General features: G+C 29.3%; 1 protein-coding gene across 2 annotated transcripts in view; it reads left to right on the forward strand.

Moving 5' to 3' along the window:
* LOC107449821 (cell adhesion molecule Dscam1) overlaps positions 1–17,495 on the forward strand; it is a 383,590-nt gene that overhangs the window by 324,505 nt on the left and 41,590 nt on the right. For both annotated transcript variants that reach the window (XM_071177996.2, XM_071177997.2), the window contains exons 13-15: positions 2,229–2,376; positions 5,431–5,579; positions 17,281–17,412. In XM_071177996.2, coding sequence (XP_071034097.2) covers positions 2,229–2,376; positions 5,431–5,579; positions 17,281–17,412 — 429 coding nt within the window. The remainder of the gene's footprint in view (positions 1–2,228; positions 2,377–5,430; positions 5,580–17,280; positions 17,413–17,495) is intronic.

Below are 17,495 nucleotides of genomic sequence, written 5' to 3' on the forward strand. Positions count from 1 at the left end.
ACTACAAATGTTCAACTCCGTAGCCTTGTAATTTTGAACCCTATATATATAGAAGACAAGGGAAATCCCGGATCAAGTATTGTACGAAATTTGCCTTCGTGAAGGATTTTTTGATGGAACTAACCAGCATTTGCGTTTCATGGAGAGGAAGATCGCGAGGACCTCCCACGGTTAGCCTGACTGAAAGAGGACTTTAACCCATGATCCGTATACCACTGAGAATATTTCACGTCAGCACTGTGGTCAGTGCAAAGCGATATCGATTGGTAACAGTAATGAAATTAACTATAGAGAAATTTTAGTTATTCTGAGGGAAGAGATTTTAGCAGTTATTAAAAAAAATGCAACAAAATTTTAAGTCTAATAAGTTCAAAGTATATAATAATGATTTTGAATTGAAGATAAAGTGAATACATATTATAAATTGAATAAAATATAAATTTTTTAACTATGTAAATAAAATTCTCAAACAGGTAAACAATTCATCAATGAATGGAGTCATTTGCATTCATTTTGATTTTACTTGAAAATCCAGTATTTTACTTTCATGATGTTCAATTCTAATCAAAATGTTTACATTTTTAAGAGTGAGCTAAATAAAGAAAGATTGCAAAACGGAAAGTGTGCGATGTTTCTCGTTTCACCTCAAGATGTATATATGTAGGAATGGACTGATCCATATCTTTTGAAAGTGGTCCGATAGTGGTTTCGATATTTTTTGAACAAATAAAGAAGCTAGAATTTTTTTTCAATTTCAGAATTTAGAGATCTAAAATAAAAAAATTACCTTTCGAATAATAAAATGGATTTAAAAGCATTTCGACATTTTGAGTTTACCACACAGTCGGGATCCATGCAGCGGAAGGGACGTCTTGACAGAACATTGAGAGTTGCTTATTTCTGCCTGGGTGGAAAACTATAATATGTCGTAAGCCGGAAGTTAGCTTATTTCTACCCGCTTGCTTATTTCTGCCCAGTTTCATAAACAGTAAATATGTCGTAAACCGAAACTAGGCAGAAATAAGCAAGCGGGTAGAAATAAGCTAACCTTCGGTTTATGAAATATTTTCGTTTTCCGTCCAGGCAGAAATAACTAATTTTTAACTTTCTATCATGACTTCACTTCCGCCGCATTGTATAGTTATTTTTATTTTATACCATTACATTCAAGAGTTGGACTAAAATATGGAAACACTTCTACACTAACTCTACATAAACAATCTTTCTTTCGGCAATAAATGTTTTCTGAGATTTTAAATTGTTGGAATTATTTGAAAAATCATGCTCGAAACTTTTAGAAATGGGGCCTTTCTTACCCATGCAAAATTTACATCGACCAAAATAAGTGTTGGAAGTTAACGGCTTACACATTCGCAAATAACACATTAGTTAACATTAATTTAGAGCGAAACAATAATGGAAAATGAATAACGTATTGAACACTTTTGTTCTCTTAAGATAAAATTATTATTTAAAAGTTTTCTTATATCAATTAATCTACGACGAATGATAAAACAGTCATCTTAGAAAAGTGCACAAAACAGTTAGCAACTGTGAAAGCGAAAGGTCTAAAAACGATGCTTTGAAGAATGTCTGAAAAATGTTGATTGGTTTGAAGTAAAAATTCTGAAATTAAAAAGTAAATTAAAGAGACTCCACTCTTCAAATGAACAAACCATTATCTGGTGTTCATTTTTTTATTCATTTTTCGCTATTCTAAATATTTTATGCAAACTTTAAGAGAGAAAACTGATTTCATTAATATGGAACATGGAATTCAAATCTGGAATTTATGAAATATTTTGCAGTTGGTGCAGCCGATAGTTAAGTAGCTGACTGATTAAGTTTTGATTAAACTGATAGTATTAGGATGTAGTAGACTATTAAATCGATGCTGATAATGCATTAATTTTAATTTAATTATTTTCCGTGCATTTTATAGACTAAAAAGTATCATGATTGAGATGCCTGAGTATCGAAAATTGCTCCGAACAAAATGTCATTTAGTTGCAATAGTGTTATTTTTCTTCTTCTTAATTTTAGGCATTTTATACTGCTCAACCATAAGATAAGATGTCTTTTGGTAGCAATTGTTATTATTTTTAATTCAATTTAAGTTTGGATGTTATATACTATCTATGTGTAATAAAAAAGCCTTTTATTAAAAATTATGACAATTTTAACCTTACTTTGATGAAAAAGTCTTTATTTGTTTTATTAATTTTCAGTTCCTCCCAGATTTAAAGATTCCTTTCAAAACAGAGCCACCAAAGAAGGAATGAATGCCACCATCAAATGTGACGCCACTGGACACACGCCCATCACCATCAGTTGGCAGAAAGACAAAACGATACTGGATGCTAAATCGAACAAAAGGTATCATTATTGTTATTAACATTGTTTTGGGTTGCATTATGAAAACTATAAGATATCACGAGAGTGTACATAAAATTATACAGGGCTTTCGACGGTATTAAAGAATTTAACAAATTCAAGAGTTAGTTCAATAATTATTAACTGTTAAACTACAGAGTTAAAAGGCCCATTTTTGTTCATGTACTTCATTTACAAAATGATTATATGTTACCATATATAAATCAAGTCATTTATATTGAATTTTTTTTTCAAAATGTAAAAGTCTCAAGATACTTAGGAACAGTTTCCAGTTTTAGCTGTCTTACAATATAGAATTAACGTTATAGATTGATAACAAGAAGTAGTAAAATTACTCCTCTTCTATAACTTCTTATTGTGTCACACGTGCTATAATCCTAAGTTTAAACTTTTTTTCAGTGTATCTATTGCTTTTTTTTTCTAAATTCAAGTAGTGGTTTGTTTTGTTACGATAAATATGTTAACAAACTTTTCTTACATAAAATTATAATAATTCTGTATTTAATAATCAAAACCACCTGACTTTTGAACCTGGAAACTTTTGATCTAATGATGGGATCTCCACGTTCTGAGACTCAATCTTAAAGATTAGAGAGGGGGACCTCAAATATGCTAATTAATTAGTGCTGAAGATATTTTGATTTACGAATTCAGACACAAAAACGTACTTTCTCTGAATAAGCATAGCTTTCATTCGATGCATTCAGGTTTCTGACCCTCAAAATGTAGAGGGCAGCCGCAATCTGAGAAATATGGTCTCCATATTTTGGCGAGGAGAGAGATACAAATTTTGGATGCTAAATTTATTTTTTACATATTTCGCCATATCTCGAAACTTTTCAACGAATTCAAAAGTATTTGCACACAAATAAAAAAATCGCTTATTAAAAGATAATTTCATGCAAAATATATCCATTAGCAACTATTTATTATTTCATTTAAAAAGTGTCGCAAGGAATATGAATTGCAATATATAATTTTTTTCTCATAATTTTAAAGAATGCAATTTTACAAGGCAAAATACAAATTTTGAGTAAAATTGGTCAAATAGTTCCAAAGAAACCCTGATTTAAAAATACGGCATCGTTAAAATTCGACTTTTCAAGAACTATTCGACCGGTTACACGCAAATTTTATATTTTCCATTTAAAATTACATTCTTTAAAAACTGTATAAAAATTGTATACCGTATAATTCAAAATTATTAAATAAAATATTAAAAATAAATATTTACTGAAATTTATTTTTTTCATAGAATTATATTTAAATAACAGAATTTTGTAATTGTGTGCAAAAAATTTTCAATTCGCTTGAAAGCTTCTCGAGATATGGTTAAATACACAAGAAATTTAAATTAACATTAAGGGATCCAAACTTTCGCTCTCCAGACCGAACTATGAAGAATGTTTCTCAGATTGCGGCTAACCCCTTCATTTGGGGGGGGGAGAGAAATCTGAATCCGTCGAAATAAAGATATGTTTATTCAGAGAAAGTACGTTTTTGTGTCTGATTTCGTAACTTAAAACATCGTCTGCACTAGTTATTTAGCATATTTGAAGTCACCCGCTCAAACCATTAAGATTGTGCCATAAAACGTGAAGATCCAATCATTAGATCAAAAGTAATTCAGAATGGTCCGTTTTTTATTTTGGGCCTTGTATCTCTGTAATCTGAATGAATTAATTCAACGAATGCTTTAGAATATGATAGAGAAACTCAAATTAGTGTATTATTGTTACACTTTACACTTTAGCATAGTAGATTTATTTATTTATTTATTTATTTCTGAGTCCACCATAACGTATCTAGACGCGTATTTAAGGCATCGTATTTCAGTTTGACTGCTCAAAAGCCTTAGCGGAAATGAAAATACTCAACATTAAATTTTTGTTATAAGTGTTAATTTTTCATGTAATTAAAAATAATTGCGTTTAAAATCATTTGCTCGCGTTTAACATCATTTTCTATAATTGTGATAGAAAAAAGGCATCATATATTCAATTCAATCAAAGTTTATTTAGAATTTTTGAATCAAAATTAACCTATAAATTGAGAATAATAAAAATGTGGTAAAAGTTGCTTGTATGATGTACTTTTTTTAATAGTCAATCAAACACAAATCAAAACACATTCAAGAATGTTAATTTGCATTGTTAATATGTTAGTTACAATACCATCTAACCTGTAAAATGGCGGTTCTTTACAAACGTAATCCCTGGTTTTAAAGTTTACTCTTGCATTTTAAATCCCGTTTCTCAAAAAATCTTTAAAAAGCGACTCTCCGATATTTCTTTTTATAAATGGCTTTTTTTTAAAAAAAAATATGCTTTGAAATATAACAAAATAACCGTTCTGTATGATTTATTAATACAATACGCGTAAGCGAATGAAATAAAGTTATAAAATAATAAAACACAATAGCTTTAGGGACAACTCAAAACATTAATTGCAGTCGTGGGCTTCGCTAATTGGAGAAGTGGATGTTGCCAGATATGAATGAAACGGAGAACTGTATGGTTAAATAAGTAAAATTTACTTGGTATACGAAAGCGCTAAGTAAGACACAGGATGGTGTCCTAGGCAGACAGTAGTAGACCCGTATTCAGAAACAAGAACGAGAATAAATTCTTTATATTCACCGCTAAGTTGATAATGGTTTCTCCTTACACTCATGATTTCTTAGAAAATCATGCTTGGATATCTTTCTTAGAATTAAGTATATCATTTTGGCGTGAACTCTAAACTCATTATACCATCTGTTGATAGGATATACTTAACAGATAAATAAGTTATTTTGTAGCAGTTGCGGACACAAAAATTTTAATCAGGAAGTAACTGGGGAAAAAAATGGTAAATCAAATTAAATTACTTTTTCATCTTCGAACATTTTGTGGCACAAAGTTCAGTCGTTTAAAAAGGAACAAAGAAGTGTGTTTTGAAATTTGCATTCCAAATAAGATAAACCGTTTAATATTTTCTTTGTCTCGAAGAGAAAATCAGTTTTTTTTCCTTCAGTTCTTCCTTCTTCTTTTGCAGATACTTCATTAGAAATATATCGAAGAAACATCAGACAACCTCTGAGCTTCAGATCTTCAATGCGATGCGAAATGATTCGGGAAAATATAGTTGCACTGCAGTCAGCGACATCGGGATGGACGAATCAATAATCCAATTCCTGGTGCAAGGTAAAATCTCATTTCAGAGTACAAAAGAGTCCTTAATGTGATAAAAAGGTTTATATTTACAAATGATGAAACTTCCGAGTGATCATAACCGAAAACACGTTGTTTACTTATAATGAAATTAATTTTCTTCAAATAAATATTTCTTAAAAAAAATCAAATTCCGACGAAGAAAAAAATTATGATCTAATAAATTTATTTCAAAGCACTAAAGAAAAGAAAATATGAAATTAAATTTGCTAAACAAAGTTTTCAATTACGTCGACAAAACTTAGGATTAAAAATCAATTGAAAATAAAATTCTAGAGAAAAATAAATTGTTGCTTTCAAGTGTTGGCTGTAATATATTTTATTAATTTATTTTTTTAAAGAAAATGCGCTGTTGTATATAGGTTGTTCTAAAAACGCCATCTAGCTATAATGACCAAAACCAAAGCTTACATGACCAAAATTGAAAAATTCAATATATATATATATATATATATATATATATATATATATATATATATATATATATATATATATATATATATATATATATATATATATATATATATATATATATATATATATATATATATATATATATATATATATATATATATATATATATATATATACAGTCAGACTATTTAACGAACTTCCATTTTACGAATTTCTCTATTTTGCGAATTTTTTCGAGGAACCAAGAACATTTTGGAAATTTCTTCGTAAAATAACTTCCAAATAGCGAAGTGGATTTTCTATTTAATGAAATTTTCTTTGAGATCTACTTTCCCTATTTCCCACTATCCTATTTAACTTCCACTTTCCCTATTTAAAATTACTTTACAGTTATAATTTTATACAGCAAATAAATACAGTCAAAATTTTATGCATAAATTTAGCTGATTTTAGTTGAAAATGTATGTAGCATGTATGTAGCACTGGATAATGCTTCGCTCTATTCTTGTTTTCCATGCAGATTTCTTTTATGACTGAGATGTATAAAATAAATAGTAGATACAAGTTTACAAAATAAAGGTGTATCAATTGCATTTTTAATTACTAGTGTTTACGAATTTAAAGCCTGTTTTGTGTTGTTTAAGCATTTTAAAAGACAATTTTCTATTTAACGAACTTATTGTCGGCATTTAGCAGCTTCGTTAAATAGAGGTTCGACTGTATATATATATATATATATATATATATATATATATATATAAATATATATATATATATATATATATATATATATATATATATATATATATATATATATATATATATATATATATATATATATATATATATATATATATATATATATATATGGGTCATTCTCACAAAAATAGTCATTTTCATGTCCCCAGTATATTTTATGTTTGTTTTACAGCTTACGGAGAAAAAAAATTCAGGGAAAGTGTCCTTCAGAATGCAAGCTAACAAAAGAATAAAAATAAAGTTATCAATTTTTATTTTTTATTTATTTTAGGTAATTAAAATATACCAATATGTCATTCCCTCACTTGTCCCCACTGCTGATTTATAAAAAGAAAATAATTGTTTCTGAAATAAAATTTTTTTTTTTTTCAAATTCGTGTTTTTTATTTCAGAATACTGAAATATAGAATTCAGGAAATCAATTTTAAATTTAATTTCTGATAAAAAATATTAACACAGCACTATTTTAAACTTTGTCCCCAGTGTTTCGCGTCATTCCCTCACAACAATGTTCTTATCACCTGCAATCTTCTTAGAATAAAAATATTTTAATAAAAACTTCAGAAGTTAACAACTGGCATCATAGAACAAAATTGCTGTATGTTTCCATCTTCAACTTAAAGAAGCTTTGCTGTGGAATAAATTTGAATGAATCAAACCAGGTAAAATTTTTTACATTCGTCATTCCCTCATGTCATTTTTTAGAGTAAAATAAAATACAACTTCATCGAGAAAGTGGAGAATTACATGTTGCTTTCTTGTATGAATATAATTGTATGCGATTGACTTCAGAAATTAATTAGGCCTAACTGTTATTTTTAAATTTTATTGAATTCGTCATTCCCTCACTAGTGTATAAAGTGAGGGAATGACGCTGAAGTGAGAGAATGATTCAAAATGAGTATATTATCAAATTTTTTTTTGTTCAATCGTGCCAGCCAATTTTATTTCCCAAACCTGTAAAAACTATTAAATATATAAGACTAAATTATAATAAATATTAGATATACTTAGTATGTTATAATTTTCAAACTTTAGGTAGATGTAACTTAGATAAAAACATGTATTAAAATAAAATATCATTCCCTCACTATTAGTGTCATTCCCTCACTTTTTAAATAGTGAAAATAATTAATTTACTTATTAATTAATTTGAAAAATAAATTAAAAAATAATAAATTAATTTATTAAATTAATTAATTAATTTATTTAATTAATTTATTTATTTAATTAATTTATTTATTAAATTAATTAATTATTAATTATTATAAATTAATTAATTATAAATTAATTATTTAAAAAATTAATTAATTTAAATATTAAGTATAATTTATAGGATATATACTTTCTTTATAATGCCATTACATGTTTCTATTAATATAAAAAGTTTCAGAGCTTTTTATTCACTTTACTTTTTTGGGATTTTATGAACTGAAAAATGACAGTTTTCGTGAGAAAGATCTATATATATATATATATATATATATATATATATACACACAGTCCAGTCACATTAATGTGACCACCTGTCAAAAGCCAGAATAACCACCTTTGGCAGAGCGAACCGCTACGAGACGTGTAGGAAGAGAGTCAATTAGGTTTCTGAAAGTGTTCACTGGGATGTAGAGCCATGCCGACTTCAGTGCCGTGGCCAGCTGCGCTAGATTACGTGGTTGAGGATCCATGGCGCGAACTACCCGATCGGGGTGGTCCCACAGATTCTCGATTGTATTTAAATCCGGTGAGTTTGCTGGCCAGGGGAGTACGGTAAATTCTTCCTGGTGCTCTTCGAACCACGCACATACACTGCGAGCTGTATGACACCTCACATTGTCCTGGTGGTAGATGCCATCATTCTGAGGAAAAATCATTTGCTTGACGGAGTGGACATGCTCCGCAAGGACAGATACGAACTTGTACTGATCCATCGTGCCTTCCACAATGATGCGTGCACCCAGTGAATGCCAGGAAGACATTCCCCAAACCACAACGCTCCCTCTTCCATCCTGCAGCCTTCCGGCAGTTGTTGCAGGGTGTTTGCTTTCAGACGTTTCACGCCGTATGCGCCAACGTCCATCTATTCCATGGAGCATAAAATGTGATTCATCGGAAAAAGCCACCTGTTGCCACTCTGTGGACGTCCAGTTGCGGTACTGGCGTGCAAACTCTAGCCTTCGTCCCCGATGAACAGCAGTCAGCATAGGTGCATTAACAAGGCGTCTGCTGCGGAGGCCCATGCGCAGCAACGTTCGCTGAACAGTTGTTGAGGATACACTCTTGGTAGCCCCTTGATTCATCTGGGCGGTCAGTTGCTCAACAGTTGCACGTCTATTCGTCTGAACGCATCTCCGTAGCTTTCTTTCGCCTCTGCCATCTTTGGCCTGTGGTGCACCACATGTGCCACGCCGCTTGTTTTGTATAGTGCCATTTTGCCATGCACGGTATACTTTTACCACGGCGGCACGCGAACAGTTCACAAAATCAGTCGTTTCTGAAATACTTCCACCCTTGGTCCGAAAGCCAATAATAATCATGCCCTTTTGGACGTCGGATAAATCGCTACGTTTCTGCATTGCGCCAAAGACTGAAATGCTTTTCGATGCCCTAGGACATCCAATATATACACTACACTGTAATGTGCTGCCACCTGCACTCTGTGATTGGTTATTTCACGTTGACGTCGAAAGTAGGTGGTGGTCACATTAATGTGATTTGACTGTATATATATATATATATATATATATATATATATATATATATATATATATATATATATATATATATATATATATATATATATTCAGAAATATCGCATTTATAGCAATTAGATGTGTCTTGATAACGACTATTTGCTTTTACCATTCTTGTTTCTCTACCATTTAGTTTTTTATTTTATTCATGTTTTTCATGTTAATTTGTGTTTATATATATATATATATATATATATATATATATATATATATATATATATATATATATATATATATATATATATATATATATATATATATATATATATGTATATATATATATATATATATATATATATATATATATATATATATATATATATATATATATATATATATATATATATATATATATATATATGTATATATATATATATATATATATATATATATATATATATATATATATATATATATATATATATATATATATATATATACAGAGAGAGAGAGAGAGAGAGAGTTTGGAGTTCATCTTTCGTAATCATATGGTGCCAAGAATCAATTGTAGCTTCAATAAGTTGAGTTTTATTGGATGGACGTTTTTTTCGTGCACGAATTTTCAAACGTCGCCGCAAATTTTCAATTGGATTGAGATCAGGGCTGTTTCCTGGCCATTTTAATATATCTATGCCTTTATTTTGAAACCATGCTTTGCATACTTTTGCTGTGTGGCATGGAGCTGAATCCTGCTGAAAAATGAATGGTGCGTTGTTGGGGAAGAGATCCTTGATGGAAGGTATCAATTTAGGTTTCAGGACAGTTTCGATGTATTTTTTGGCATTCAGGTTGCCATCAATCACTTGAATTCGGCCCAAACCATCTTCTGACATCATGCCCAAATCATGACATTTGTTGGGTTTTTTGCAATTGCTTCTATGCAAATCAGGATGAAGTGCTTCACCTACTCTGCGTCTCACGTATTTTCTACCATCACTACCAAAGAGCGATATTTTACTCTCATCGCTCCAGATTACTTGCTTCCATTGATTTTTTGACCATTTAATGTGTTCTTTTGCCCACTTAACTCGTTTTTCGCGTTGCTTTTGATTTAAATATGGTTTTTTTCCTTAAGATTCTAGCCTGTAGTCCAAATCCTGATAACCTTCTTCTTATCGTTCTTGAACTTACTGCAATACCCGCTGCATTAATTTCACATCTAATGGCATCTGACGAAATTTTTCTATCTTAAAGCCGTTTCTATCCATAGCCGTTTAATTTTTCTATTGGCAGTAGCACTTGTGCATTTTTTTTTCGGCCTGATTTGGCTTTATTTTCCACTGATTTCGTTTTTTCATAACCTAAGCAGAATTTTCGTACACCAGAACAAGTCACTGAACCACCAACTTGTCTTGCAATTTCAGCAAAAGAGAGGCCATTTTCTCTCTATATGACAATTCGTTTTCTTTTTGTAGATGTCCAATTAGTTCTTCTTGTTGATGACATTGTTTAAAATTAGTTTAATTAAAAAAAAAGAACTTTAAACATCCAAAAACAGCAATACTCTATTTAATTGTACTAGTATGCTTCATTCCACAATGCTTGCTGGGCTGCAGCTGAATATATATATATATTCAGCTGCAGCCCAGCGTTCAGCTGCAGCCCAGGGTCATTTGCATTGCATCTATTGACAGACCCATGAAGATTTGTACCCATCAAAAATTAGTTACGTTTGAAACGTGTTTCTTTTCTAAACTAAACGCTAAAAGTAGTTTCCAGGAATCACTATAAACAACTGTTTCTTTTTATCACGCTACTCACTATACTACTCTTTAAAAAAAAAAAAAGTAGCACACTAAAACACAAACTACAAAGAAAAGTAGCAACTACAGTAGTTTTACTATTTGTAATGTGCCACTTTTGAGCACAAAACCTGCGTAATTAAATATCTGATAAGAGCCTGTAATTGTAAAGCAGAATATAAGATTTTCTATTTAGATACCTTAGAATATATCGTTAAATCAGCAATTTATATGTTAAATTTGAGATACTTACTTAAATTAAACAATTTATGTGAAAAACTATAAATCATCTGAGTGGCAGGCTGAATCATAATACGATAATTTTGAATTAATAAATTGGTCATGCGAACTAAAATCTATTTAATTCGTATTCAATTGTCACAATATTTATAATCACCCTTTTTAGTTTCACAAACGATGGCTGAACTGGAAAAATAAGTTTCATCGCTTTGGTTTCTAATTAAAATTTAATTTAGAAATAGCTTTTTAAATTGCTTCAGTCGTCTATCGTAACGAATATTTGAGATTTAGCAGCCTTTATAATTGAAACATGAAAACTTTGAACTTAAAGTCAATATGCTCTATCTAAATCTCATTTACTATAAATAAATTTTTATATTAAAATAATAAAGTAAGTCCCTAAATAGTTGTTTAACAAGCTGAACATAATAAAATGAATAATTATCATTAATTTAAAATTAAAGTAAGTAGTGTAAATAGAATATCAACTAATTGAATTTATGTAAATATATATATATATATATATATATATATATATATATATATATATATATATATATATATATATATATATATATATATATATATATATATATATATATATATATATATATATATATATATATATATATATATATATATATATATATATATATATATATATATAATTTTATACATACAATTTTACATAAAAAATTTTACAGCGAATTCAATTTTAAATGTTTATTTTAAACTTAAACGTTAATTCCTAATAATTATGAGAACCATTAAAGTTTATGATAATTTTTTGAAGTAAATAAAAATTTGCTTACATTCTTTATTCAGATTATTTTCAATTATATTAAAAAGGTAGAAATACTATTAAATTCATTTAAAAATTGTTATGGGAAAATGCGATTTAAAATCTTGCATCGAACACAGGAACATTCTAAAGCAATTTTTTGTCGCTTGATTTCAAACAATCTAGTTCATTAAGTGACTATTAGTAAAAATTAGTTGTAAAAAGATGTTATTATGTATTGATTTCTACTGCAGTTTTCATTATAATTTTATTAGTTAGATAAAAAAAAATATTTGTAGCTATCAATGAGTATTATAGGTAAACAAAAAATGAAAATTCTGAATGTCCCTTCAAAAAAACTAGTTTATTACAAATTTAAACGGTAGAAAAAAATGAACTTATTCATGATATTTTAAATACATGAGCTTTAATATTTTTACGATACAATTTTCCTACTTGAATAATCAAAAGATTGTGAAAATCTATTGGATTAATGAATAATTGCTTAGATAAATGAATTTTTTAAATTATGAACGTAATTTTAATCATTGATATCGTTTTGATCTTGACATTCAATGGTCTATAAAAGTATGTGCATATTCTTTAATGAAGCTGACTTATGATAAAAAGAAAAAAGTGCGTTTCTTCAACAAACAATCTATGTTAAAATATCATGATTTACAAAAAAAAATCCTGCACATTGGTCGCTAGAATACAGTATGAAGAACTTCTTTTACCCTTATGTTCAAAATGATTTTGAATATGGTATCGGCTTACATTAAATATAAGAAAAATAATTAAGAAATATTTGTTCATGTTTACATGAGTCAGTTTGTTATTCCAAAACTTTTCTTATGAATTTGTTCATTCATCTTTCAACTTCTTTTACCTTTTTCAACAGCAAATATTTAATTTAAGAAATGCGAAATTATCAAATACTTGCAATTTGTTGCTTTCTTTATGCTCTTTTTTTTCGTCCAAGCAATTAAGTACATCGAAAATGCGTCCCATTTCCTTTGAAATTACACAAATGTTTCACGATTGTGTATTCGCATGTGAAAGGGCAACCAAAGTGATTAATTATCTATTTTTCGCAATTGATAGTTTAAATATTAGTTATATGTGATTTTAAATACGTAATTTCTGTTAACGCTCAGCTGCAGCACAGGGTCATTTTCAATGCATCCATTGACAGAGCCATGAAGATTTGTATAAATCAAAAATTTAGCTGTGTTAGAACTGTGGTTCTTTTCTAAACTAAACGCTAAAAGTAGTTTCTAGGAATCACTATAAACTACTGTTTCTTTGTATCACGCTACTCACTATACTACTCTTTTACGAAAAAGTAGCACACTAAAATACAAACTACAAAGAAAAGTAGCAACTACAGTAGTTTTACTATTTGTAATGTGCCATTTCTGACCACAAAACCTGCGTAATTAAATATCTGATAAGAGCATGTAATTATAAATCAGAATATAAGGTTTTCTATTTAGATACTTTAGAATGTATAGATAAATCAGCAATTTATAAGTTAAATTTAAGATATTTGCTTAAACTAAACAATTTATGTGAAAAACTATAAATCATCTGAGAGGCAGGCTGAATCGTAATGCGGCAATTCTGAATTAATAAATTAGTCATACGAACTAAAATCCATTTTAATTCGTATTCAATTGTCACAATATTTATAATCACCCATTTTCAGAAATAGAACGTAATTGCAATTAAATGTTCGATTCAAGCTTCTAATTTGCTTTCGGAATTTGTTATCAGGCATAATTTAAATTAATGAATATAAAATTAAATAAACGTAATGCCCGATTATCTGCGACATTAAATGACATTTTGCTCTAACCAGAGAAAAGCTGTTTTAATTTAGTTTCACAAACGGTGGCTGGACTGGAAAAATAAGTTTCATCGCTTTGGTTTCGAATTTCAAGTTTAATTTAGAAATAGCTTTTTAAATTGCTTCGGTCGTCCTTCGTAACGAATATTTGAGATTTAGCAGCTTTCATAATTAAAACATGGAAACTTTGAACATAAAGTCAATATGCTCTGTCTAAATCTCATTTACTATAAATGGATTTTTATTTTAAAATTATAAAAGAAGGCACTATACAGAAAGTTATCATTCAAATTTTCCAAGCTTTCCTTCATAATATGTGTTTAACAAGCTGAATATTATACAATGGATAACTAACAGCAACTTGAAATTAAAATATACTGTGTAAATAGAACATTACTAATTGAATCTATCTATCTATCTATCTATCTATATATATATATATATATATATATATATATATATATATATATATATATATATATATATATAGATTGATAGATGTACAGAGAGAGAGTGGATTAGATTAGGAGAAACATGAGTGTTCAGAGTACCGGCTAAATGCATGCTGGGCAGGGACACGTGACCTTAAAAAAACATTGATGTAGGGCATACTGGGCAAATTTATACCGGGCAGTGATGACACTGAACGTCAAAAACAACATTGATGTACGGCATACTGGGCAATTGTATACCGGGCAGTGGCACTTTACTAGACCTAGTATATATTTCGAACATCTACCAAAGCGACTATGTGATTAACAAACAGCAAACTAGAATTTGAAAAATTATTGAGACGGTCTAACAAAATTTATGTTTTCAATAGTTGACTTAAATGTATGTAATAATTTCTCACAGAATAGTGTTCCTATAGCTCAGAAGCTAAAGAAAAGGAATATCGCGCAAAGTATGTGGGTTCGAACATAGTTCCTACAGGTTCCTGTGAAAAACTTCTCTTCCGAACAAAGAATAGGATGATCTAATTAGAAATTTGCAAAGAAGCACAAAACAAGACAACTAAAGTTAGGACCTTTTGAAATAATGAATCCAAATTCATTTTGAAAAAAGAAAAAAAAAGAAAAAAATCATGATTGTCGACGCTCTATTCGTCATCCAAAAAGTACCAGAATGGATCCCCGAAACTGAAGATGAACAGTGAAGCACGGAAACGAATCAGCAGCGGTCTTGGGGGCTTTTCATCATAATAGCAACACTCCCTCGTACACATCAACAATGTAGGAACAATGGATCAATTTGGGTAACGATGGAACAATGGATCAATTAGGGTAACAATAGAACAATGGATCAGTGTGAGTAACGATGGAACAATGTCATGCACATCAACAATGTAGGAACAATGAATCAATGTGGGTAATAATGGAACAATGGATCGATCTGAGCAACAATGGAACAATGGATTAATTTGCTTATAAAAACATTTTAGAAATTCACGTGTTACCTCAAGCTCGTAAAAATATGCCTCGTTAATTAATATTTCAGCAGAATAATGCTCCTAAGCACACCTCGCAAATTGTGACAAGTTAGTTAACTGCTAATAAAGTTAAAACTGTGAACTGGCCGAGTAAATTACCTAACCTGAATTCAATAAAACACCTTTTGGAATTTTTCGGAAGAAAAATCGGGGGAAGGATTCATTTTTTGAAGGGCCTCGTTAATTCCCCGCAGAGACGGTGTGCTGCTGTCATCACAACAAAGGGATATTCAAAAAAGCATTAAAAAAATTATATTTTCTTATTTTAAATTGTTTAATTTCGATCAAAGTTTTAAAAAAAAACTGAATTGTTACAAAACTATGGATTTCAATTTATGAATTCTAGTTTTGTGTTCATTAAATTCTAAATTTTCAAGTCTATTATTAGTTGCTCTCCGTGTAGAACGACTAACAAATTACTAATTTATATCATTAAGAAATTTTGTTTACAGAAAAAAGTAGAAAAGAAAACCACATCGTGTACAACTAATGCTCCCTACTGTATTTATAAATGTACATCAAAATTCAAATTAAAACATTTTTATATAATTTAATCAAGTAAAAACAAGAGAAAAGTTCAAAGTAAAACACAAGAACATATAAAGGGAGAAGTGTGAAAGAAGTCAAGCACTTACGCTCAACTTAGAAAAATGTCTTTAAATATTTTCATAACTCAGTTGCCAGGTTTCAAAATATAAAATTTAAGTGTAATTGAGGATACTCAGATAATTTTTTTAAATTGTGTTTATACTGAAGTTAAGAGTGATCTGATTGGTTCGTCGCTCTGTTTTACCTGAGAATTTTACAAAAATTTCTTAAGAGTGCAAGAATTAGAAAACGTTGGAAATATGTTCTTCGTATACCCTATTTCGACTGGAATTTTTTTGATTTCACTTCATTACTAGCAAAATAAATTCATTATTATAACCAATAATGTCTCAACTAACTATCTTTTTTCCCCTTTTTAATACTTCATTGATTCCTCACGAAATGGAGTCTAAAAGATGTTTATAGTTCATTAGAAGGAAAATCATAAGCAATAGTTTGAGTCTCGACGTTTGAGCTTCTAGACTTTTTCGACTTCATCCCACAAACGCCGAACAAGCTTAAGATCTAGAAATTGAAAGGGACAAATGGAGTCTCCATCATCTTCCTCAAACCAATTTTGTTGCAGTAATAGTAATATGATAGGATGCAATTTCTTCTTAAAAGTAACCTATCATTATTAACACTGCAGTTATTTGATCAGAAACTTTTTTTTGTATAATTTCTACTTCTATTCTTTGTATGGTTCATATTTGTATGATTCATATATGTTCGTTCTATATTCTTTGTATGATTCTTTTTGCATGATTCTTCTGTATGATATGATTTTTGTATGATCCAGGCTACATGAAATGGCACATGAAATATCTTGAAGCAAACCAGCTGTGACGCAATAGCTCATTCTCATATAACTTTCAGGGGGGTCGTAACAAACTGGCCACTCAGCGCTTATTTCAAGATTTATGTGTGTATACATACATACATACATACATACATACATACATATATATATATATATATATATATATATATATATATATATATATATATATATATATATATATATATATATATATATATATATATATATTATCTTTCTCATAGGTTTTCCAGACGCTCCATCTAACGTGACAGTGACCAACACGACCAGCAGATCTGTGAGCTTGATTTGGGATGTAGCTCATAACGGAAACAGCCATATTACAGGAAGTATTGTTCAATATCAAACATTATCAGGTAATTTATAATTATATTTCCTTCTTTTATATTGATATTTAAATACTGTAAATAAAAATAGCTCTAACCATTAGAAAAATATT

This window comes from Parasteatoda tepidariorum, chromosome 3 (genome assembly GCF_982258835.1).
Source record: "Parasteatoda tepidariorum strain Cologne lab strain chromosome 3, Ptep-v5.0, whole genome shotgun sequence".
In the NCBI taxonomy this organism is placed as follows: Eukaryota; Metazoa; Arthropoda; class Arachnida; order Araneae; family Theridiidae; genus Parasteatoda; species Parasteatoda tepidariorum.